A 27,047-nucleotide genomic window follows, 5' to 3' on the forward strand; every position below is an offset into this window, starting at 1 on the left:
GAATTAATGAGAATAAAAGCAAATTAAATGATGAAAACCACAAAAATATAATTTTAGTGAAATTTATGTTGCTATATTAGTGCATGAGTACAGTTCTGACATAATATGAACAAAACACATGTACAAAGTAAAAACTATGTTATTAAACAGACAGTGTGTGGCCTGGAACAAGTTACTGTTGAATCTGTTGAAATACCATTCATGGTGACAAAAGGGAGTCCATAGTATTGGTAAAGTGTGAATGGGACACAAATGACCATAATCTGTAAGAGTTTTCAGGTTTTAGTAGCATATCTTTAATTCTTACAATATTACCTTATATTAACAGCAGAATTAGCCAAATATATCAAATAAGTCAATGTGACTTTAAGAAAGAGCAGCAATATATAAAATGCTAACAGTTCATTTACAGGCAGAGTAAAGATGCCTAGTAAGATGAGTGTGCACCCTTTCTGCCATGTCTCACACCTCTTGGCTCAGCATTAGTGCTCTGTTTGCCTCGTAAGGGTTCGAGTCCGTTTCCACGCCGCCAGAGGCATCTTTCAGCTTTCAGAGTCCATGATAAAGGTCTCAAAGTTCGGGTTGAGCTCAGACACCAGCGCATCCACAAAGTCCTCAATGGTGGGCCGTCTCTGCAGCATCCCTGTCACAAAAACACAGAGCAGAAGGTTTTAGGGTGTGTGTGTGTGTGTGTGTGTGTGTGTGTCCAATGCACATCTGTCTCTGCGTGTTGGCGGGACACTGGTATGAACTGTTTTCTATTTTCCATCACTCCGTATTACCTCATTCTGAGAGCAGGGCAGCTTTTTTGGAGCGCTGAAGATGAAGTCACTGCAGTGGTTTTTACAAAACAGAGCACTCTGAGATAAAAAGGGCCATTTAAAAAAAAAATCCTTTGAAGCAAGTGCTATTTCTATCCCAAATTAAGCCAAAATCCAATTAAGCTCATGGATACAGGCTGCTGCTCCTGAGACTGTTGCCCTAATTCCAGTTCCTGCAGTGTTATTATCACTAGAATTATGTAATTTAAGGATCGGTTTATTTTTACCATTTGGATTTTATAATTTCTTTTGTATAGTGAATGCAATGTGGCGTTCTAATTACTGTATTTTAAAGTGAAGGAATAAGAAAATGTTCCACATTTCACTTTTTGGACCATAAAACTTAATTTCTCTAATCCAATCCTTTCTGAACTGCACACTCACACAATCTCCATATACAGATTATTGGAAGTGTAAACAGGCACAGAAACTTAGAAAACTCAGTTAAAAGGGCCTCAGATGTTGATATGATCCAACTTATTGCATGTAAGTTAGATAAGTATGGGCGGCTGTGGCTCAGAGGCAGAGCGGGTCGTTCCTTAATCGGAAGGTTGTCGAAGTATCCTTGAGCAAGATACTGAACCCCAAATTGCTCCCGATGCTGTGCATCGGAGTGTGAATGAGTTAGTTTCTGTTTGATGGACTTTGCCATCACTGAGTGAATGTGTGTGAAAGGGTGAATGTGGCACGTAGTGTAAAAGCGCTTTGAGTGGTCGGAAGACTAGAAAAGCGCTATACAAGTACAGGTCCATTTACCATTTACCATGTAGTAAAAAGTTCCCAACATCTTCTATTTCTGCCTTTAACAAAAGGTATACTGTACAGTTTATACTGATACTGAGCTCACACACTCACACACACTCTTGTTACACCAGACTGTGACTAGTGCTGTAGAGCAAATATGACTGCGCAGCCGGCAAGCAAGCCCTGGGAATGTCTGTCTGTGTTTTGAGAGCCTGTCTGCCAGCTCATGCGTGGAGGACTCCCTTGCTCGCTTTACAATTCAGCTGCACACCCGCTTTGAAGTCAGTTCATTTCCCCTTGTGTAGCTGCCAATGTAAATAGGCGCTCTCCCCCTCCCCCTCTTTCCTGCATGGGTCACCTCCAATGCACACACACTCATACACACACACACACACACACATACACACACACACACACACGAACACAAGCATGTCTGCACAGGCACGCATGAATGGACACGCAAAGAGTTTCACACAGCGATCCTGAACGCATGGACACACAGCGAGATACGGACAGTCAAACACACACACACACACACACACACACACACACACACACACACACACACACACAAACACACAAACACACACTGGGGAGTCTATGTTGCTGCCATCCTCAAACTGGCTCAGCAGGTACAAACTGAGTGCCGATTTGGCCTGGCCTGCCTTGCATGAGAGCACCAGAGAAGGGATTATCATCTCCTCTTACCCACCAGTCGCACCCTGCCCCTCGGCAACAAGATGATACCAACATACAGGGGGTCCCTAACGCAGCACAACCGCAAGGCCCCTGGATCCCTGGGAAGAAGGCAGCCACATGAAAGCGATAATTTCTAAACATGAATGATAACCCTAATTAAAGGGCTTCAGGATGTTGTTGCCCTGACCACAGTTGACATCTATGGCAGTTGATGGCCCCTTTAAAGTGGAGACCATAATGCCATGAACCGCTCCAGCTGCATTAATAGGTGTTGTTAAAGATATTGAGGCCAGCTTATCAAGTTGCACTTAAATTCATCTCCAGAGAGCTGGCACGGCAAGGAAATACAATTTGTGGAGCTGTAATAGAAAAGTGCTAACCTATTGGAATTTCAACCCTGAATTTCACTCCAAGATAATGTCAATGTGTCGGAGTGAAAGAAGACATGTTCAACTCAATATTCTGGCACAAAACGTCTCAATCCATTCATTTTCATTTCATTCATATCCATTTAATGATGCCAGCAGCTCTGAGAAGCTTATACTCACAAAGATGCACACAATGACAAAGCTAACATACTAGGGTGTTTTTTTATTCTAATAACTAGCTAATAGACCGGAAGAAACTTTGGGGTAAAATGTCTTAAATGCTAGTATAAGATGTAATTATGTATTAATTAGAGTGCAACAGGATTTTGTGTCCCTTTCACTCAACATGACACCATGACTATCTTGCAAACTAGAGGTCAGACGTCAGTCAGAACAGGATCCTTGAAGTCACCCCCTCAGTCTCCGCACAAGAAACAAGCACACAGGCATACACATGTTCTGACATGACACTTGTTTACTTGGTTGATTTTTACAGTGTGCGAGCAGATAGCTGTGGGCTCAGCTACCACTCTGAACTCTCCGTAAACTGTCTGCAGCGTCACCAGCACTTTCTCTAATAGATGTAATTTCCTGACTGTGTATCCACAAGGGGATCTGATGTCTGGAGCCGAGCCTGCCACAGGTTAGTGTGTTAAACAAGCGAAGTTAACATGACAAGAGTGATGAGCGAGGAGGAGGAGGAGGAGGAGGAGGAGGGGGAGAGAAAGGGAGAGATGGAAAGGGAGGTGTGATCATGAAAGAGGTTAGTCAGGTAAACAATAGCACCCTCGCCGCCTTCTCATCACCGACAGCTTGGGGTGTCAGCACCCGGGTCTCACACGGCGACCAACGGTAGATGAAGGGGAGGTACGACAATAAACAGTGAGGAGTGAGTCTTTTCTCAACCCAGATCCCTGGGAGAGTTTGAGAGGAATGCACAGATAACCTCAGAGTCATAACAACACTGCGGAGGAGTATCTGATCCGAGAAGCTGCTTTTATAGATACACACAAGGAGGAGGAGCAGACTCAGACAAAAGAGACAAGCCGGGTACAAACAGCACACTGAAAAAAAAAAGCACTAAAGCTAAAATGGTTGCCTTTGAATTCATTGCACAACATATTATGGACTGCATAACGAGCTTTTTTCATTTGCATTCAAAGGGTTGGCTCACCCAAATACTTACTTACCCCCAGCAGAATGAATTCATTGGAATTAGTTTTATTTGCTCAGGTTTAGAGATTTCTGCCTCCACCCCGACACAATGGAGGTGATAAGAGGTGTATTTGTGGTTCTCGGAGCTTTGAAAACATTCATAAAATAATTTAACAGCAACATGTTTTTCCCCCACGCACTGGATAATCCACTGACCTCGCTGGAACCACCACAAAAGTAGTTCCAGTCACTTTACAACGACAGTACCTCCGCAGCACAGATACAGTACGAGTCTCTCTGCACACTTGACAGCGTTACAGTGGGCAGAACTATACGCTCATTCTTGGCGACGCACCGAGGAAAACCAGAGCCAAACTAAACATAGGCTGTGCTTTGTGTCCATTGTTTGGAAAGCCTTAGGACAGAGGCTTTGCCATGTGAGTCATCTCGTATTTAAGAGTTTCCATTTCCATTCATAATGGCACTGACACAGCCATTGAGGAACAAGGCTTCTACCCATTACACTCATCGCAGCACCTGGAACGTCAGCCAACTTGGCCAACATCTATTTGGGTAAAACGTCAGGTGTTAAAAGACACATAACGGAGTAACAAACAGAGTAGTTAAAATAAAACAGTGTATCTTTCTTAACCACTACGCCGTCAGACAAATTGCTGATCAAGAATGCACTTTTTAAGCCAAATCCTGAACAGCCTCACTGGAGCTATTGGCAGTTGAGTACCTTTGCTCAAGGGTACTTCAGGAGTACTTGTGGGGGAAGGAAAGTGCACTACTCATTCTCTATCCCTGCCCAATTTTTCCAAGCTGGTGTGGGAACGTTCAAATTACAGACCCCTTTCTTTAGCTCTACGTCCACTTCCTCCTCTAGTCTGAAATAGTTATTCTCTCAATACGGATCAGAGGGATTCTTTCCATTGAGAAATGGAAACTTGTTTTATATTGACCGTGTACTTAAACCTAGCCCTTGGCTTTTCCACTAAAGCCACCTGCTCTAATCACAAAATGACTAAACATGTAAATCCTTTTTCTACAATTGTACTTACACTCAGAGTTAAAATAAAATCTTTGAAGTAAACAGAGCTTTATCTCTCACAGGAGAACATACACAGCTTGCAGAGAATCATTTATTTAGTTAAAGGGTGGTGGGCGATGGGTATCAGCCAAATGAAGACCTACGTTGCTGGCTAACAGCTCTGGGCCTTGCTAATGACAGCTCTGGGGACAAGAATTCAGCAGAAACATTTTAAAATTGCTGCCGAGCCTGCAGCTACTGCTGAATTTATCAAACATCTGAGTCACCGCCTAGAAAGGCTTTTTCTATCACAGATAAAGAAATTGGGATAACATTTTCTGATGACCTACATTCTTCTAAGAACAGATAAATAAAATAGTAGTCCCATTTTAGGGGGGAAATTGTCTATTGTCTAAGTATGGGTTTAATCCTAAACCTCTGGAGTTGTACAACTTTTATACAAAAACCTATACATGGTTTTGCAGTGTAGCAAGCAGCTTTATTTTTACCCGTTTTCTGCTGTTTTCTGCTATTACAGCGTTCATCATCCCTGTAGGAAAGTGTCTTAAGGCTTAGCTGAAACTGGCTGTTTTATAAGCGCTATTGATCCCAGTCCCATGGGCTTGGCTGTGTTCTGTTCTTTCATGATTTAATTAGTTGCTTTATAGGCCAATTACACCCACTTGCAACTCGGAGGGAGCAGCAGCGTGCCACATTTGTACATTTTGTAACTTGAGCCTCAACCTCACTGCCTCTGTAGCGTCCTGTTCTGTGTATGTGTATGAAATAATATTCATACACCACTACTACTACTACTACTACTACTACTACTACACAGAGCTCTAAGTCACTGAAGGGGTTATGATCACACATTTCAAAACACATTTCTGGCTGCTCCAGTAGCCATTGAGCCGCTGCTCATAACCATTCGAAACATGTCAAGGTGTGAAAAGCAGTTACCTCTGTCAAACCTGGAGGCAAACCTTTGGCTCACTGCCTCTGTAATTATACCTTTGAAGTTCAGGAAGCTTTTTCTACAAACAGCACTTTAGGACAGGCCCAGAAAGCAAGCAAGACATGGGTGATGACAAACATTGCACTGGGAGGCTCTTTGTTGAGTAAGTGCCTTCACAAAAGAAAAAGGAAAAAAACTACGAAGAAAACACTGCAGTGCTGTTGAGGATGAAACCCTCAAAAACACAGTAAACCAACCTGTTAATGTAAGACACACCCAAACCTGCAGAATCTGAATTAATCTCTATTAATGTGTCCACAGTTTGAGAAGTACGTACCTGTGATCCAACGGTAATTTAGAAATATTATGCAAACAGACGATTTTTAGCCACGCAAGCTGTGCAATTTCTGTTGGTTGGTCCGCCACTTTAGTTCAGACTGAAATATCTCAGCAACTCTCATACAGATAGATCTAAAGCTGGAGACAGTGCCTTTCACGTTTTTCTTGGCCACCATAGTTTCTCCTACACAGTTCACAGTCACTTCTCATTCCCAGGTTGTCAGATACAGACGCGAGCAGTGTTCAGTTAGATGCAATCTGCAAATTCACCGCTAGATGCCACTAAATCCTACACACTGGTCCTGTAATTATTATCACTGCTAGCACCTGTGTTAACCCTACTATTTCATGTCAAAATGACCCACCAGAGGATAAATCTAACTGACTTTGAAACTCTGACGTTTCCTTTAGCGCTAATAAGCAAACCATGGCACGCTAACATGATAAACTAACTGAACATGGTAAACTTTATACCTGCTAAACATCAGCTTGTTAGCATGCTGATCTTAGCTGCCATGACTGTAGACTCTTTGTCTTATTAATGTATTTCCATGTGAGAACCTCAAGACACACTTAAAACTTTCAGCATTGCAACAGTCACATTTATTTAAAATCATCAATTTGGTTAGATTTTCCTCCTCCACTACGACAAATTGCCATCTATGTCTGTAGTGATGAAAGTATTCCTTCAAATGTTTCTGGACTTTTATGACTTTGTCTTCACGGCGCTGTGGTCATCAAAAGGAAACTACTATCAGTAAATCAAACATAAGACGTTTCTCTCTGTACCTGTGCTGTATGGAGCACTAAAAAGATCATTTTCATCACAAATCATGTCTGTTTTATAAGCACAGGCTATAATTTATGTATATTGCAGCTTTACATCTTAGCTGTGAGGTCGGTCCAATCCTCCCCTCCTGCTCAGACAGAACTATACATCATTGTCACAGAAGTGCTGTGGGACCGTACAGACCACCGTGCTCTTGGGGTTTATTAGCGACTATGCGATCAGTCATAAGAACTATTCAGTCAAGCTGCCTCCGGACAAAGAACTAACAGGGTCCTGGGACTCGGCTACCGAGTCCAAGTAGATCCATTTTCTGTGCTCGGCAGTCGGGGCTATGGGAATAGTCTGGGCCATGAAAGCCCTCTCTGTAGCAGGAGCCGAGGTTCAGTTCAGTCAGTCGATCACCTTTCACTCCCTCCTTCCCTTTCTCTCCCCTCTTAGCCTCACTTTTTCTCTGACTCTGGCTCGCTCAGTCCTGATGCTGCTGCGCTGGATTTAATGCCCGGGTTTACATTTCAACACCGTCTTTCCTGGGAAGCATCCAGTAGTGGGCAGGGAGCCACGAAGATAAAGACTGGCCTCTGATTAGCCTTGCTGGGCCTGCTCCGGTTCCCCTTGTGCCCTTGTGCCCCCTCTACCACCTCGCCGAAGGGGGTAGCAGGGAAATGTTACACACCTCCATTTACAAGGGTCTTTGTTTGAAAGGATTATGTGTAATGGGCTGGATCTGGAATCTGTGTCCTTCCTCCTGTCTTCTGGTCTCTTCTGGCCTGAATACTGCTTTAGACATAAAAGGGCTCTTCTTATTCTCTTCAAAATCCTTTTCCATTCCCCAATAGGAATTCAAGATGGTTGCTATGAACCTCTCAAACCCATATTGGTGAGAAGCTAAATGTTTCTGCACATGCACTGATGTGGTTTTATAACTCTGACTACAGCTTTCATGATGGGATGGTAAATTATGAGGACATATGTAGTAATCAAAATGGCGAGTCCTTCAAAATGGGTGGAAGTTTTTGAGCACTTCTCCAGACATGGAATAGATTTTAGGATGATAAAAAAAAAAGTGAAATGATCATCATAAATGCAGGTGCACAGAGTGAAACTGGACTGAAAACTGTATTATGGGAAACTGTCAAAAATGTGAGCCTTGAACTGACATCTCGGCCATTTCAAGGCTCTTTTAAATTGACCTCCATTTTATGTTTAAAAGTAAATTATTTTGGCTGAGCATAATTTCCACAGCAGATACTTTTACAGTCTTGAGGCTCGTAATATGACTTATGGCTACGAAAGACAGCCAGAGGGATCAATATGACCCTGATAACTATCCTGCACACAGGGCCTTGGCCTATAATTAGAGTAGCATTCACTTCAAAGAGAGCCATAAAAGCAAATATTATCAGTTCAACAACAGTTAATTGGTCAGTAGATTTAATAACAAGGATCTGATCTGTTCACGGGTGTAATTTCAGAGGCTGGGCGCAGCCCTGGTTGGAGCTGTCAGAGGGACAATCTGATGGAGGAGGGAGGAGGTGACCCTGAGGGAGACATTTACAGTACACTCCCAAATGTCACCTGATATTACTAATCCCTCTCTTCTGTTGTCCTGTCCAGACATGCCACAGTGACTGCTCAACGAGGAGACGAGGAAGTGATGGGAGGACGGAGGGAAGAGGGCTACAGGAGGAACTACGGCTTCAGCTAAAATGACCTAACCAGATTAACTACAGTTTGATGGTTACACATTTAAGAGAAAAACCACGCCACTAGGATGATGAAAAATGTATCTGATCTGAAGTCTGTCTTTCCCTCCTTTTGCATTTTGTCTGTGCTCAAAAAAAAAAGCAGCATAATGTCATTTAGTGAAGATGTTTTTTAAAGCAGATCAAATAACAAAAGGGTTGGAGCGCATGAATAGTGTATGCTTGCCAGAGGGAGCTGACTCGACAATTTATACGACAGCAGCCTACCACAGTGGGACTGGCTGTGTCTCTGGGTTTACAGAGCTCTTGTAAACAAAGATAAGAAACCTTGGGAGGTGTGATAAACTGGTAAATATGTGCCATTGTGGGAGGTGAGGCACAGACTGGGCCAAACCACAGCAGCAGCAGCAGCAGCTGTGACGGCTTGATACAACTACAACCTGACTAATAGACTCACAGCTGTTTCGGTCTGATGACAAACATGCAAGTTAGGACTAAATTTCCAGGTGATACAATACAATTCTTTACCAGTGATGTTAAAGGGATGTAATGGTCGTCAAGAAACCTCTTATTAAAGCTGCAGTAGGTAACTTAGGTAAAAATCACAATGTCCTGACAGTAGATTTATATTTGGCTCGTTCTAGTGCTCTTAATGGCATCAATCCCTAAGTAGAAGGCAGTATACTAAATACTTTAAATTTATTTATCTACTTATATATGTATGTATTATGTAACGTTATGTCTTCTTCTTCTGTAATCTTCTTTTAACAATTTGATCACAAAAAAAAGAAACCATGACAAACGTTTTATGTCAAAACAAATTCAACATAATGATAACAGTAATCATACACAGCCTATTTGACTGGTGCTATTGGAAGCTAATGGACTGACACCTTAATTCTTAAACTTAAGGAAACCCGGTGATGAACTGCTGTTCACAGCTGTTAACCTGCGGTACAAAACAGCTAAATCTGGATGTGGTTACCTTCCACCATCAGCATGGGCTCCTTGGCTCCTCCATGGGCCAGCATCTCCCGGCGGTAACGCTCACCCATGTCCCTGACAAAAAGAAAGACAAACACAGAAGAGAAAGAGATAAGGTTACAGACACCTGTATTCTCTCCCCTCAGACCCTCCACCACTGCCGCTGCCACTCGGAGCCCAGGGCCAAGTCTCCTAAGCTGCCTGTCCACAACAGACAGGTGACAGGAAACAGAGATCTGACAACTACAGGTGGAACTAAAACAATCTTAGAAGGAAAAGGGGAAAAAAAAAGGACAGACGGAGATGGTGAAAGGAAAAGAAAGGAGAGGCAGAGGGAAAACGCTGCAGGGCTCGACTCGATGGAGATATGGTGGAGGCTTCGTTTTTCAAAACAAAGCCTTTGTGTGTTTTTTTCCAGGGGCAAACACTTGTGATAAGGGAAGGTCTGGTAATGGTCACCCTGGTGGGTGTCTGTGAATTACAGCAGACACCTGCCAAGTCGGCGTGAGTTTCATATTAATGTCATGTTCAATGTCAGGTGGCAGAGGCTTAAACAGTATCCAGGGAAGACGGGCTGTCAGGAGGCATCAGTCTCAGCGCTCTAAACACAGAACAGGTTTATAGCGTGCCTTTACATCATTTGTGTAACTCTCTCACCATGAATACAAGGTTACAAGTTACTAAACAGAGAGTCAAGACTGGTTTAATCAAAACATATCTCACCAAACTGAAGGACAGGAGCAGAATGAAGTGATTAATTACTTTTCTAAACTATAAAGTCAAACCTCATGACCTTGTGGTTCAAGTGTTTGACACTTTCATTCTTTTGACTTGAAATACAATTTTCATTTTCATCACTGCCATTAAAATCTATTCTAACATGGCAAGTTTTTTAAATTAAATCCATAACGATAAATCTAAAAATCATCAGCAATGCTGTCATCACATGTTAATAATGTGAGATGTTTTTCCCTCAGAGATTAAAATGCTTTTTAAGTTACTGATTAGGTTAATCGTGTGCTAAATTACAACCTAGGATCAAAAGGTATTATGAAAAAATGCAATTTGCCAGAATAAGCAGGGAATGGCTATATAAAACTACTGTTAAGCTGTTGCATTATCTGTTTCCCCCTGAAAATCTTATAATTATAATATTCCTACAGATATGTAGTACAACTACTTACCATGTGCACACGGAAACAAATTTCCCTTATTATTATTATTATTATTGTTGTTGTTTTTAAAATGTTTTGCCTTTTTATTTGACAGAGATCAAGATAAGATTGGTCAAGACTGACAGGAAAGAGTGAGAGAGGAGTTGACATGCAGCAAAGGGCCACAGGTTGGACTCGAACCCCTGGCTGCTGCAGCAACAACAACTCAGCCTTCATACACGGGGCACCAGCTCTACCAGGATGCCCTGTCCTCAGTTTAATGTGACTTTTCTCTATCTAAATCAACTAATGGGGAAAAAAAGTTTGAACATTTGACAGAGTAGCAACTTGGAACTTAAACTAATACACATACAAATGTATAGAGTATTACTCCATTATCAGTGCGTACAAGGAAAAAGCATAAAATAATTAAATTCAGCACCAGTTCTCTCTCATACAAAAGTGGATAAGCAAATGCTCAATTTCAAGTTTGTCTTATGTAAATAGTTGAGGACATTAGCCCTGTCTTTGGAGGACCCAATTTCCCTGCACGTTCAGTTTGACAGTTTGTTATTGAATGTGTAACCCTGAGCGGCTGTCTCACCTGCTTAAAGGATCCTGAACGAAGCACTGTTTCCACACCATGGAGGCCACGGCACGGGACATGAGGTAAGAGTAGTACTTGGCCCCATAGCCAATCAGGTGGCTGAACCTCAGCTGCCATGCCTATAGAGGAAATGAGAGAGTGAAACAAATCAAGATGTCAACAACAGGTTCAAGAAATCTAATTAAAGTTAAAAAAAAAAGCCTTGTTCCTGGAAAATTAGTCTTATTTCTTGTCTAAAAAGAAAACTAATCTTGTCAAGCATGTTTGGAAAAGTAATCTTGTTTTAAGATAATATCTATACCTTTTCCTTAATAAGATATGACAGCTAATATTAAGCTAGATTTAACCAGTAAGTTGGTTGGCATAATATCCTAGGGGAGGAACAAAACTATTTTCCATATTTTAAAAGTAAGACCACTTGCGTAACTTCTCAATTTCAGAGAAAGTAGTCTTGTCCCAGTGTTGTAAATGAAACAGCGGTTTAGTTTTTCATTGTTCTAATAAAAAATGCTAAAAATAAAAATGCTTCTGGTGCCTTCATTTAAGACAGAGTCGCTTAGTTTTATTATGCTGATTTTTTGTTCTAATTATTAGATCAAAGCACAAATCAGAGCACAAATTCTTAAATTCAGCTCAAAAAAGGGACCAAAATATATTTTTTTTCCCTAAGAAGGTTTATCTGAGTTTTAATATAATAAGCACAGTTGCTTACATTTTTGCGGCCCATTATAGTCTTTCAGTAGTTAGAGCTTTATGCTAGTTTTAAGAATTCTAGCCAAGCACAATTGGCTTACACCACTGGCTCAATACAAGAAAATTTAATTATATTTAAGGATATTTGGCTTGTTTCTAGAAGGGCTGTTTTTCTACTTTACCAGACTAGATGTAACAGATCAAACAGAAAAGATAGCAGAATTCTGGCTCCCAAATAAAGAAATTACACAAAGTGACCATGCAATTATCTACTGACACTACGTATTAATTTGGACAAAATGAAAAATGTCTTGGGTTTTGTTGAATACAGTCTGTGTGTGTGTGTGTGTGGTGAGGGAGCAGTGTGGCAGAGGGCGGACGTCACAGCCTTAAAAGGCTTAAATGTTTCTGCTCGTAAAACCTGTTGAGAGAAGCCGTTTTATGGCCATGGGTAACTATTCCAGTAAATGGCACGAAAATGAGGCTGAAAACTCAAACTTCAATTCATAAATCTTCTTCATTAAAATACAAAAACAACAAAACAAAAAGCACTTAATTTGTAAGTGTCAACCTTCTGTCAGTTTTAGTTTCAATGCTGCAACTACACTGATGTGGATATTAATGAAAATAAATATTAATCTTGTCATCTGTTGTCTTATTGGTGTCATTATATTAGTGGCTTGAATACACCTTTCCTCCAACAAAAAACATTAAATCACAACCTGCCAGCTCCTTCTTTAAAGGACAAAACATGGAAATTCCTAAATGGTAGAAAGCCCCCTTCTTCTCTCCTCTGTTCTCCCCGTAGTTGCCTGAGGGGGGCCCCTCTCCATATCTATAAAGACGAGCTCTTTTATGATCTCTGCAAATGGTGACTCTGGGGGAATTCAGCTGGCAAACACTCAAACATTCAGCCAGTTAGAAAAGACAGCAGCTGCCATACTTAACAAAACCATAACAGACTGCAGACGCCACCCTCCACATAAAAAAAATTAAAATAACTTTACACTCCGAAATGAATGAAATGAAATAATTATCCAAATCAAAAGGATGCTGACAACCTATGCAGTGCTTTTATTCACAGTAAGCACAGAGCTTCAGTACCAATGCCAGAGAAAATCCTGGTACGTTTATTGTCCTTAGTGATTAAAGTGACTTTCATCTCTGCAGCCCAAAACTAAACATTTAATGATGAGAATGTAGGTACTTACTGTAGGTAATCCTCTATTTAAACTGATTTTTGGGCCACTTGACGGCAGTAGAAACAAGCTGTGAACTTAATACTGATATATATATATTAGATCAGGTTCAACTTTACTGTCATTGCACAAGTACAGGTACTAGGCAACGAAATGCAGCATCACTTTATTTACAAATCCAGTGGATATGAAGAAACATTAGCATTAATTCTGAGTCTTGTTTGTGGTCACCTGATGAATGTAACTTCAATATTTACTCTGCATTTATAAATATAACCTTTATTTAATGAAATATCTGGATCTTTAGCTGCTAAAGGCTCCACTATGCCCTCCAGCTAGTCGCTAGCTTTGTCTGTCTTCTGTTTCGTGCTGCGCAAAATAGCTGATGTGAGCGATGAGAGTGAACCAAAACAGTAAAGTTGTGGGCCGTAAAAACCAAAACAATGACTTAAAAAGACACTAAAAAGTTCCACAGAGTTTAGGGGGACAATAGAGTTGAGTGATAATACTGCGTTGGTTTGACACCCCCTTACACTATACATAGTCATGTGATCTATTGTTTATATAAAAATATTGACTATAGCAGCTTTAATCTGTTAAGCCTCATTGAGACTTTTTATATATATATATATATATACAAAATGGGGGGCTGCTCATCTTCACCATGGCGGGGAGAGAGCCCTGTGGTCTGATCTGGTCCGGGTGATCCAACAGCGTTAAAAATGCTTAAGCTCCAAAGTGTCAACTTGACGAGATTCTTCTGGGCTGCAGTAACTTTAATAAGAGTAAATAGCACTCCTGAGAGGAGTTCTGGCTCAGGAAAGCACAGGCAAGCTGAAGTTGCCAAGCTTGCTTTGTCAGCTGAACGCAGCAGTGATACAGTGCTTTGGGTCATGTAAGTTAGAAGTCTGTTTTAGCTGTTTGGAGTCAATTCATATGAAGGGAAAAGGTTGGGACACTCTTGACAAAACCTATTCTGATGCATAAAAACAAAATTAATTGATATATTATAAAAAAAGTTAACCAGGAACAGCTGTTTCTTGCTTTTTTTTGTTTGTTATTTTAATCCTATGTGAAAGCCAGCCTTTCATTTGAAGACTCTTTGAATGCTTTAAATTTCTCATATTGTGGAAACAAATAAGCAGCTATTGAAGAACTGTTTGGTCTGCTGTCTGAGTCTTTCCTCCTCTTTGTTTCCAATCGCTCTGCCACACATCAAATGATTAATGTCAGCTTTTGTGAGAGAGCGCAAGTGGGTGACAAGTCGGCCAGATATCCTTTTGATCCTTACACACAAAGGAGACAAAGTCAGCAGAGGCTTTTTTACTCTGTTCCTCTTGTGAGATAAAAGACACTTTTTTGTTCTTTCTAAACTCAACTTGTGGTGTTCATTCAATAGTTTTTAAAGGAGGATGTGGATTACGTGTGCTCGAGTTTGCATTAAAAACACTGCTCATTAGACAGAGGAGCAACCACTTGGTCCAAAACATTCAGGCCAAGAATCGCAGATTACAGAAATGTCAACACAGCGAGCAGAACCCCTCGCTTTCTGCCATTTATTTCCAAATATTATCTTCGCTCAAGGGTGAGCATGTGGTCCGTGTTACTCACAGCTGATCCTCTCTCTCAGCGCGCAGCGGGAAATGATAGCTCTGCTCTATAAACTATACACATGTCAGTATCACCCTAATGTTTATAATCTGTGGCTCTCCGTAACCTATTAGCCACTCAAATGTCCACTTTACTGTGGAAACTTTTCCATGAGGACGGGTGAAGAGACGGAGACGCAGAGGGCGAATTTTAAAAAGAAACAAGTCTAAGTCTGTCATTGAAGGATCTAAACAAATCTGTTTTCACTTGCTCTGATCCAATGATGATCCAATTCAAGAAACTTCAGCACTGCAATCATCCTCAGTTTCTGCGGAGTTCAAATGAGGAAAACGATCCTGCTGTGGTTAGCTGCGCACACGGAGGCGAAAGTGTCTGCTAGAGCTTTCAGTGTGGTTTGAATCGTTGAAGGGGAGCGACTGCGACAGTGGGAAACTATATAACATAAACCACAATCTCTGGAGAGGGAGCTACAAAGCAGGGCGCAAGCAGAAGAGGAGTGGGAGGACTCCAGTGGGGAGAAAACGCTGGCCGGGACACTGACGTTTTGGGAGAATATACGGCAGTTCTTTAATCTCTATTCCTGATGGCACCCCACATAATTATAGCCCAGAGTAAAAGCTCTATGAAGGCCATTCCCAGCTAAATTATGACTATGTTTTTGATTCCCGTCTCCCTCCTGGGCTCATCCCCTCGCCCACAGCTGCAAAAGTGGGGGAAATAGGGAGCTTTTTTCATTAAAGGACCGGGAAGAAGAGTTTCAAATATTTCCCCCAGGGAGAGCTCATTCAAAGTATACCTCTGCTTTGTTATTTTAGCAGGGCTTCAAAAAAGGCTTTAATCCCTTAAACACTGCTGTGCCTGGGTAAAAGATATAAAACTAGAAAGAAAGAGAGGAAGGAGAGAGAGAGAGAGGGAGAAAGAAAGGGAAAAGAGTGTCAAAGGACTCCTCAGTTTGCGTTGTCTCTGTGCTATGATCAACTGAACAGTGAGAGGAGACACTTTAGTGACCCAAAATCAACCTCAAAGACTGTCATGAATCTAACGATACTGTATTAAAGATACAAGCTACTAAAAAGAAAATAAGCCAAACACAGGATCTTAAATAGCACAAAGGGAGTCGGGGGTGTACCGTATTGGGCGTATAAGGCAAGCCGTAGAATTTCTGCTGCATGTCCTTCAGGATGTCTGTGGTGGAGCAGTTCTGAGGTTTGCCGTGGTATATCTGGTCCAAGACAGCATAGAAAATCTGCCCAGGAAAAATAAAACACACATAGTTTCTACTGAATCAATCCTGTAGATGCAAATTTAATGTTTAAAGCAAATAAACACAGTCTGGACATATCCACAGAAACAGAGACAAACAAATGATGAACAATAGATTATTCTTCAGATCATTTTTAATGGGTCACTCTTTAGTTTAAAGTTTTCATTTAGGATGTGTAATCCCACATATAAGCACAAAACCAGCAGCCTTCGGTTAAAAAAGTGGTAATATGGATAAATCATTTAACCCAGTGGTTCCCAACCTGGGGGTCAGGGCCCCCACTAGGGGTCGCCAAAGCTTCACAGTGGGTCACAAGGCCTTCTTGATTTTAAGGGTGGTCAGAAAACTTAAAAAATATACACAGTGGAACTATATCTCAGTATTTTGTTCATTTCTGTGAAGAAAACTACATGAAATTGTTATTTTGTAATGTTGAGATTATTATTGAAGATCTAAACTTTGAAAACCACAAGCTATATTCACAGAGAAGAAAATAATTTGTCACAAAAGAAGCCTAAGTATGTATGATTGTTAAAAAATATTTTTAAAATAATAAAATAATAATAATAATAATAATAATAATAATAATAATACTACAGACAGAATTGCATAAAATTTTTCCAAAAATATCAGTAAAACTCATCTTTGATGCAATATTGACAGGAAATAATCTTCTCAAAATATGTCCAAATTTACACAAACCTTCTGCAGTTATTGCACAATTTGGGTTTTCTGCAATGAATAGAAAATAAAATATCCATAAAAAATGAAATGTGAGAGGTTGGTCACTGTACCTGCAGTTGTGTGTCTGCGGCGCCGCACACCTTCTTCGACTCACACAGGCGAGCCACCATAGTCTCGGGCAGAGGCTGAGTAGACAATGACAGACATCTCACATCATACAAAATGGACAGAAAAGGTTGGCATGATAACAGCTGATGTGACACAATCTTATAAGAATACATTACTAAAATTACAATGTATTGGAAAATATCTCCCAAAAACCACTGAACAATGTTTATTTGTGCAAGTTGGGTCTTCATATTGGTCTTTATTCTGAGGGTTTAGATGTACCTGTCCAGTTTCATAATGGCGTGCAAACTGGCTGATGACTCTATAGTCAGTGGCAAAGTACTCCATGAGGATGGAGGGGACTTCAGCAAAGTCAGTCGCACATCTGGTTCCTAGAGGAGAGATGTCAGAGCTTAGATATAAGAAGAAAAAATGTAAACACAGGAAGGTAGGGCTTTGTTCATTTGTCCAGTACAGGTCGATGCACATACCTACACGACATGTCGCTCACTCTGTAGCTCACCATTCCTGCTAACAGTGCTTCTCATGATGACGCATGTGATTTGCGGTGCAATGAGAAAATCAGATGTATGTATATCCCAAAAAAAAAAAAAAAAAAAAAAACAGACCAGAATTGGCCTTTTACCTGACACACAACTTCAACGTTCTGTAAAGACCGTACGCCCCCTTGACCATCCACAGATGTTTAAATCAAGTACAACATTTGATATGAAAAATAGTAAAGATAGCATTAAGTTACTGGTAATGCGGTGATGTCGTGTGCTTCAGCATGTCTAAACAGGTGTAAACATGGTGTCCACTAGAGAAGCAGCCTCAAGTTGAGTTAATGGATACTGTTATTAGTGTAAAATAAATACGTTGGGCCTCTTGAATTACTGGAGAAGATATCCATCAACTTTATCTGTCAAGTGAAACAGTATCAAATGGCAGCTTTGGTAGCCAAGGATAATCTAAAGTTCTCCTCGGGGCTTACACTTAATCGGATTTACCCTCTATTTTCAATTCGCCACACTGTAATGAATAACCTACAGCTCTACCGAATCTAACAACATAATTCTAGCTTGTGACATTTGGGAACTGCATAGCCATCACTTTAAGATACAGAGCTCAGTAAATGTCAAACATCGATCACCTCACATAACCTTTGAGGATTGTTATTATTTAATGCTAAATCCTTCGCCAGTTTAAGAGTGTGAGTAACAGCTACTGAATGATACAATGTGTACAATCCTGGCTCCATTATGTCATTGTGGCTTTTGGTGATTTGTAATTTCTCGGTAAATCTGCTCACACCTCGCCTCACCTGTCACATGCTGGTAGCGAGTGCGCCCTAGCATAGAGTGCATGGCGTGTCCCATCTCGTGGAAGAGGTTCTCCATCATGCCCGGAGTGAGCAGGGTGGGGGCGCTCTTGGTGGGGTGGGGCAGACTCAGCATCAGCACCACAACTGGAAGCTGGTACTGACCCGTTTCCTGGCACCAGCGGCCGCCACGGATGGTGAAGTGACAGTCCTGGGGGGAGGAGGAGGTGGTGAAACCAAAGGTGGGAGGGGAAGGTGAGATCGATAGAAGAATTTCAACTGACTGAAAGTACCAAATATTATATTTCTTTTTACATACATCCATTTAGATGACTTAACCAACAATATCTGTTGATGTATTCAGTTATATTTTTTACTTGTCTGATAACCTTTCACCACATTTAGTCAGTTTCACGGTTCCATATCTCAGTACATCAGTAACAAAGTAAGTGGACTTCTATTCTGTTTGATGTTGTTATGCCAAAAAAGAATATTTGATCTGAAAACTGAACTGAGAATAAGTGATAAGTGTGCAGATAGAAAGGAGATGAGCAAAGAAACAAAAATCCAAAAAACAAGATCATCTTAAAATACGGACAAGAGCCTTATTTTCAGAGGAACAGCTGTAAAAACTACTATATGTAGATGAGTGCCTGTATACACACCTGATGAGGTTTATCTTGCCGGTGGAAAAAGTCACAGTAGATGTATCCCAATAATCCCTCTGTCTCATGTACAACAGCCTGGGGACACACACACAGACATAAACACACATTAAAACACACTAACAGTGTTTAAAGTTGGAACGTAGCACATTAAACAGATTTCAACCAAAAACATACACCAGTCATATTACATCATTGACACACTACCACACATTTTGCCCTATTAATGATATTTACCAGTTTGCGGACATCCTCGCTCCAGACCTCTCCAGCAGCGGGGTGTTCGGACATGAGGGACACGCCGTACAGCTGAGAGAAGAGATTGTTCAAACCCTCCATACAGGCGCCGAGGGACAAATACGGACTGTACAGACTGGGCTCTATGTTGTACCTGCCATAAGAAAAATATAAACCAGAACAAATAAATTACTGACTGCGGCTACAGGTAATGAAGAGTGTGCTTTGTCCCTCAGAGTAAGTTGTCCAATCTCCAACCTAAATAATAATAATAATGTTAAAAGCCTTGCATGAAGATTTAGTGGATGGAGGAGAGCGTCAGACAATTGAAAACAAAACCAGATAGAGCCTAAATGTCCCAAAAAGCCCCTCTTAATACAGAACTAATGCACACATAGTTAACTTTGAGGCACGACAATGACCACCCTATTTAAACTGCATTATTTCTGTAAATGTTGTGTAGTGGGCCAGTGAGCAGTTTAGCATTGCCTAAAAATCCCCCGACCATGATCAATTGGTCGGACAAAGACACAATACTGCCAGAGCTCCGGGCGAGGGGAGGGTCGATGCTGTCCCAGGGCCACCCATGCTTGAAATGGATGCATTCATGCCACCAAGCCAAAAACGCTTGTTTAGCTTGAACACCACATCTAGTGTATTATCAGTGATGAATAACAGACTACTGCTGAGCACAGCTCTGTTTAACACACACACACACACACACACACACACACACACACACACACACACACACACACACACACACACACACACACACACACACACACACACACACACACACACACACACACACACACTTCAATATGGTTTGAACACTTTCCAGTTTAAACAGTTACTGATGGAAAAGCAGAGATAAAGACAAAATGATTGAGTGAGTGATTGAAGAAAAAGCATGACATAGTGAGTAATGTGTTTGTGAGGGAGATTAACAGCTTTGGGGTCTATGTGTGTGTGTGCTTATGAGTGTAAACTGGAACAGAAGCGGTTCTTGGGAAACCGCTCTTTAATGCAATCAGACTGCATCCTAAACTTCTTTAGGGATCTCCTGCCAACTAGCAGAGCCCAAAACCACTAACACACACCAGAGACTTGAGGCAGCATGAGAGAGAGGAAGACAAGCTAGCAGACGTACTCCTCCTCAGAAGCTCTGGGAACAGTCACCGACACATGGTAACACACAATCTGGTGGCCGCTTAAATCCAAAGGACACATGAGGGATCTATAATGCCTGCAATAAAGATTTACTTAAAACTTCTCCAGAAAGTTTGGCCCGTCATGTTATTAGTCTCTGGCGAGTGCTGGGAAGGGAGAGTGCAGTTCATTAAGAACAGGTATCTGTAAAATTGGACTAATAGCAGCTAAACTTAGAATATGGCAGCTTGAATTTTGAAAGTTGCTGAAGGACAAAGATGATGAGATTGAAATGAGAGACGAGTAAAGGGACGCCCTGGTGGCCTCAAGGTGGAGGCGCAGACCATGTACTGCAACCCTGTTTGTGTTCGGCTGGGGATCTCTGTTGCATGTTGTTTCCCATTGCTCTCTACTATCTCTTCTCTATTGCTATCCCAAAAAAGTGGTTCAATAACAAGATCAAAGCAGCTTTAAATTATTACAACATAAAAGCAGCTGTTGGTAACGGCTGCAACTAATGATTTCTTATTGAATAATCTGTTTTGATTAAATGTTTAGTCAGTAAGATGCCAGGAAAGTGTCAAATCACAATTTTCCAAACGTCAGCTTTCTTTTTTTTTCTCCAGAGTCAGTCAAAGATCTTCCATTTACAGAGTTGTAATACAGAGAAGAGCAGCATGACTCCCTTTTAAGAAGCTGTAAATATCTAACGTCTGGCATTTTTCAACAATTGAGAGATTATTCAAATTAGGAAGGAAAAAAGCAAAATCTCATCGATCCCAGCCACATGGAGCAAGAACACCATCACGTCACAGCCTGAGAAAAAGATAAGAAAAATTGTGCAGTTCTTTATGTTTAGGAGCAACAATTTTGCCACAATAATGGAGCCACGTGTCAAATGTTTAAGGAGGAGAACTCAAAGGCCTAAAACACACCACATAAAATGCCACTGCAATAAACAAACACAAAGAGAAAACCAACAGGCTGACGCAAGAGGAGTCAGTCATACCAGATTGTATTGTCCTGAATTAGAAAGGACACTTAGACAACTCCCATGCTTCTCCCCTTCACACCTTATGACACCTGAAAATGAGCTGGGACCCAGCAACAATGTACACCTCGGTGGAATATGAAATTACAAACATCTAAAACCATCTCAAAGATACTGATCAAGATGACTTTATCAAATGACAGCGGACTGAAAAACGGCCAGCTACTCACCTTTCAGCACGTAAGACACCACTGAGGAACGGATGATCCCAGGGCATGAGCTCCTATAAAATCACACCGACAGTTTATTTACATGTCAAGTCAGTTTTATTTATATAGCCCAATATCTCAAATTAAAACTCGCCTCAAGGGGCTTTACAGTCTGTACACCCCCTCTCCTCAGACTGAGTGATATGAAACAAATTACACTAAAACAGATAGTTGTAAGCAATTAATACTGATTACACACTGATTGAGGGAAATGTGTAATATTTTTAAACTAACAGCAGGCACTGTAAAGTTGTGTAGTCGGGCAAAATATCCTCGTATGTAAAAAAATATGTTGTAAACAAAAGAAATTGCTCACAGAATTACGAGGGTTGAGTTTCTTCTTCATGTTTCTCATCATCGTAAAGTCTTTGGCTGTTCTGTGAGATCAAAACAAAAAAACATAACAACATGTTATGTGATGAGCTAATTGTCTTGAGGCATTCATTCCAGTCTTTACCCACCTATCTGTACTTAGACTCGACAGGGGGGGCAGAGCCTATCTCAGCATGCATTTGGCTGAAAGCAGGGAAACACCCTGGACAGGCTGCCAGGCTCACATTCATATCTCTGGGTATTTTAGAGTCTCTGGTCCACCTGACTTGTGTATTTCTGGACTGTCTCAGGAATCCAGAGCACAGAGAATATTAAGTGTATAAAAACAAGCAGAAAATGCAAACAACAAACAGCCTGTTGACTTCTGAGTGTGAATTAACTGTGGAAACGTGACAAGAACTAATCAAATCAGCTGTAAGAGTAATTAAATCTGTGGGTCACTCATTTCAGGAGATATGAACCTTTAGGCATCATGCTGTGTTAAATGTCCCACTAACTTATGGTTAACTATAAAGGGAAGCACTGAACCTTTAACGACAGTCATGATAATAACCGTCAACGTAGATTGCCCAAGAGAATATTGGATTGGTACATATTTTTTTACATCTTCAATAAAAGCTTTTAAAAGGTGACTGTACCTGTCTGACAGCCTGTCTGTTAACAACTGAAGAAAGCTCATCACCGTCTCTGCAAAGAGTAATAAAATTAATAAAGTTGCATCATGTAAAACTATGAAGCGAGACTAGCTGCCGAAGGCACAGAAAAAGCAGCTTAGAAAATCATTTCTGTAGCTTGTATTAAACCTCTAAAATGAGAATTATCTGGTGCATATTAAACCATTATTGTGAAGTAAATACTGAAATATTAATTCAATTAATCTTCCATCAAACAAACAGTTAGAAATACAGCTACAGCACTGACTAATGATAACAATGTTGATACTTAAGCAAAGAGACATATGAACCTGGGGTTTTGGCCATTGTTCCCTTTAGGGCTCTGTGTCCGTAGGACTCGTAGCCCACCAGTTTGGCCAGTTTGTATCTGCATTTCAGCAGCTCTTCCAGACACTCCATCAGATCTGCATTCGGGTAGAGGTAAATCCTGTAGGCAATTTCTCTCACCTACAAGTGAAAGGACAGACGCAACCTATCTATCAACCTAACATTTGAAAAACATTTGCCGCAGCGGCCATGCGTTTAAATATGACCTGTGGCCCTCTGCTGCTTGTCATTAACCCTCTCTCGCCCTTTCCTGTACATCAATTCTAAGCAATAAAGGCAAAAAGCCCCCAAAAATATATTTAAAAACATAAATAAATAAAAAGCAACATATCAACAAAAGTTGTAAAACAAGAAAAATCAATGAAAGATCAGATGGAGACTAAAATGAAAAACTAAAACTTACTTTACCCTTATCTGTATTGTCAGATTGTTATGTTTGATACATAAATGTAAACTGTCCTTTTCTAAGTGGCTTAGCTTACACTGTGGTATCATACTGCTCTCTGCTTTAATTCCTGAGAGAAGACTAATAATTACCTTTCCATTGCCATTATGATATTAACGTTATTGTTATAGAAAATGTTATTTACTTATAAGTGTATAACATAAAAGGGCTAAAAGTAACAGAAATATCAAAATCTTTACATTCAAGTTTTAATTTAATTTTGAGAGAAAAGATTTGCAAAAGAGGCTGGAGACAATATTTCAATAACAAAAATTCTCTCTAAAACACTTTTTCAGTGTTATGAAAGAAAATCTGAAAACTGATCAGACAGAATAGGTTACTATAATCTTCAACCTGCTCTTACATCCAGCCCTATGATCTGTCACATGGCAATGGCACCACCTGCTGAGCAAATAGGAGAAATGTTCCAGTGACTCAGACCAAATAAAGTACATACCAAGTCATTAGGAGAATCTGCATGTAATCCCCCAACTTGGACAAAGCTTCCTTCACTCGCAAAGTGCAGGTGTAGATGTTCAGGAATCGCAGACCTCGCAATTCTGTTGGGCAGGTGAGAGCCGACCAGAAACTCATTGTTGAGATCCAACAGCTTCACATGAAGTGCAACTGCCTCTTTCCTCTGCAGAGAGAACAGCAGCATGTTCAGTAAATACCGTACAGGGGAGAGGTCTTAATGTATTATTGATAACTCGTCTGTTTACATTCATGTTTCACAGGCAACCACACATCACAACCATCTCACCAGTTTCTCATCCAGATGAATTCCACTGATTTCAAAGTCAAACATGAACAACTCTGCCACTCGTCTGGAAAGGCAGAAATACATCAATAATTTACCATCATTGGACAAGATATTATTAATTATTGATATAATCAATACAATTATGTAATATATCCACAGCAGTCTCAACATCTACTTTAGATACAAGGAGCCTACAGTAGAGCCTACATATACTAAATTACCTCGTATCAGGGTCCAGCTGAGCAGCAATGTCCGGGTTGTCCAGTAGTTTTTTTAGGCTTTGGCATAGCTCAACATTAGTGTTCAGTCTGAAATACACAAACAGCAAACCTGAACATCTATCTACTCAAGACTGCTCTCAACTGAGCATTATCTTACTGTTGTAAGCAGCACAATGAAAACATGTTTTCTTTTTGATCATAAGCTCCATGTGTGTTTGTAAAGGTAAGATCAATATACATTTCCTCTTACTTCTCCACAACTGTGCCAATTTCTATGCAGGTCTTCTCCGCAGCCTCACGAAACGCCGGATCTGGATGTGCTACTTTTATAAAGTCTGCCTGTTATAGGAAGAAAAAGTTGCAGTTTACTCTCTACAGAGAACAGAAGAAGCGTAAAATGAACAATACATCAAATTAGATTAGATTAGATTAAATTTTATTGTCATTGCACAAAGTACTAGACAACGAAATGCAGGTAAGCAAATTCAAAGCAGTAAAGTGCAGAGTAATGTGCAGGGATATACTAAAAAAAATAACAATATAGATATATATATGAATATACTAGCAGGACATATACATGAGTCTGCGGTCACAGTACAATTTCAGTGTTAGATGATTTGGTCAGAAGTGTACAGACACTGTAATCCTGTTGTCACAGACATCCAATTATAGCACCCTTGGAACACGTGGACCAGCTTTACCTGCAGACACATGCAGAAACCTTACCTAAAATACAAACTACATTTCAGAGAGCATATTTGTGTTTAGCATCTCAGTCTGGTATGGTACCCTGACCGTAGCTATGGTCATTAGAAGAGCTGGGGAAATTGTTGATCATCAACAAAAACATTAAATGCTCTGCATAAAAACTGCAGTTAAATTAGTCTACTGTTAAACATCCCCTCCACCTTCTGAGTTAATGTCTTCAATATAGAGCAACTCTGGTGAATAAGAAGATATGTAATAGAGCCTTTGTATGAAATCAATATAATGAACATACAACATTAAAATATCTCCATACTGAAAGATTTCATTATTTCTTTGCTCATATATAACTGATGACTGTGTGATAAAACTTGTATGCCCTGCTGGGGCAATAAGTAAGTAATAAGTTCTGTCCAATTCTATTTTATCCTATTCCAGTCATCTAACCCTGATGCTGCCCACCAACAGAACTACCTGGAAGCTTATTCTGCATAATAACTTGCTGAATATCACCTGGGTAGCGGTCAGGTATCCCATGAAATAACGATAGCTCGATTACATTAATGAAATACAAGGTTTTAGTACATCCTGGGTGTTGAACTCACCAGATCAGCCACTTTGCACAAACCATCTGAGAGGTGGTCAAAAGACTGGACTGTCTCAACCCCTGGAGGACCAGAACAAGCGTTTTCCAGCAGGCGCTCTGTGTCTTTGAGAGCTGTCTTTGTGGCAACCTGGAAGCCTGCAGGACAGCTCAGCTCTGGTACTCCAAACAAACCCTGTAAACAGAGGTCACACACACACACACACACACAACACAGGCTTTATACCACGAACTAGTGATATTTCTGTGCATTAATACAGCAGTGTTGTGAGTTAACTTAGACAGAGACACATTTAAGACTAATACAAACCACGTTTTTCTCGAACACGTTCAGCCTCTGAGCTTTGGCATTGAAAGCAGCTCCAACCGGAGACCAAGTCGTGACATGTCTCCGAGCAGGTGTCCAGAAGTTTCTGTGCTTCACAAAGGAAAGCAACCTTTTACAGGCAGACATTTCGACCTAAAGCTGTTGTTGTTGTTGTTGTTGTTGTATGCACTGGTGATGTCTACTGAAGCTTGTAGTGTTGACAGTGGCTGACAGAGGACATGCTAAACTTTAGCTTCAATGTTAGCCTGTTTGGAAAAAGTCGGAAAATCTAAATAACTAATGTAAATAACGTTAATATATTAAAAACGTTTCTCTTCGGGGTAACAGGATGTATCTATGAGGAAGGGTACCTGTCTATCTAACACCCTCCACTGCTCACATGTTAGCTCGCTATCTAAGCTGATTAAATGACAGCAGCAGGTGGTAGTTTCGTGAAACAATAAGAACATTTAAATACATAAATACGTATCATTATAGCGATAATAATATATGGCACTGTGTATATTATTCGAAAATGTGCTTCATTTTTACAATGTTGCCTTAAAACAATAATTAAAACCTTTTTTAATGAAATCTGTCGAAAGTGCGGCACGCTACCGAAAACAAGTTACGTGATGTCGTCACCCAGACACAACGGAAGCCCCTTCACAATAAAAGCAGGTTAATGTCGTGTACCAAAATTGAATACAGTAAAACTCATCTGTACCTGAATAGTTACATGTTGTATATTTAAGTATACAACATATGTGGATAACAACTGAGCAAATAATACCGAGATATCATAAATAAAGGTAACAAGGGAAGCAAATAGTTAATTGTTAGTCTAGAAGATGAGAAATGATTTATCAAGAAATAAATGGTTTTGTATTGCAGCAATATTGTTTTATTTTAATGGGTGTCTGGCAATGAAACATTCAGAGATTACTAATTCATTTATTACTGTCCAGGTAAATGGACTTGGTAAATGGTCTTAAAAAAGGAGAATTGGAAATAAAGTAGTTATCCGCTGTGTAAGCACATCTCCCAAACAGTGAACTATTCTTTTGAATCTCGATATAAAATCATGGAAACAGAAGCACAATATTTTAGGAACTGAACTTG

At 40.4% G+C, this 27,047-nt stretch overlaps 1 protein-coding gene across 1 annotated transcript; it reads right to left on the bottom strand.

Moving 5' to 3' along the window:
* Window positions 1–48: 48 nt before the first annotated feature.
* On the bottom strand, window positions 49–26,359 carry LOC127361943 (mitochondrial intermediate peptidase). The gene is made up of 19 exons (XM_051397134.1): window positions 25,929–26,359; window positions 25,620–25,793; window positions 24,560–24,648; window positions 24,310–24,396; window positions 24,089–24,152; window positions 23,783–23,965; window positions 22,844–23,000; window positions 22,518–22,566; window positions 21,863–21,923; window positions 21,508–21,560; window positions 19,135–19,288; window positions 18,898–18,975; window positions 18,236–18,443; window positions 17,194–17,303; window positions 16,914–16,988; window positions 15,985–16,101; window positions 11,350–11,471; window positions 9,593–9,666; window positions 49–643 (listed from the first exon to the last, which is right to left on the bottom strand). Exons 1-19 carry the CDS (start codon window positions 26,070–26,072, stop codon window positions 543–545), a joined length of 2,100 nt encoding a protein of 699 aa, XP_051253094.1. The 5' UTR covers window positions 26,073–26,359; the 3' UTR covers window positions 49–542.
* Window positions 26,360–27,047: the final 688 nt, after the last annotated feature.

The sequence above is a fragment of the Dicentrarchus labrax genome, unplaced genomic scaffold, assembly GCF_905237075.1.
Source record: "Dicentrarchus labrax unplaced genomic scaffold, dlabrax2021, whole genome shotgun sequence".
NCBI lineage: Eukaryota > Metazoa > Chordata > Actinopteri > Moronidae > Dicentrarchus > Dicentrarchus labrax.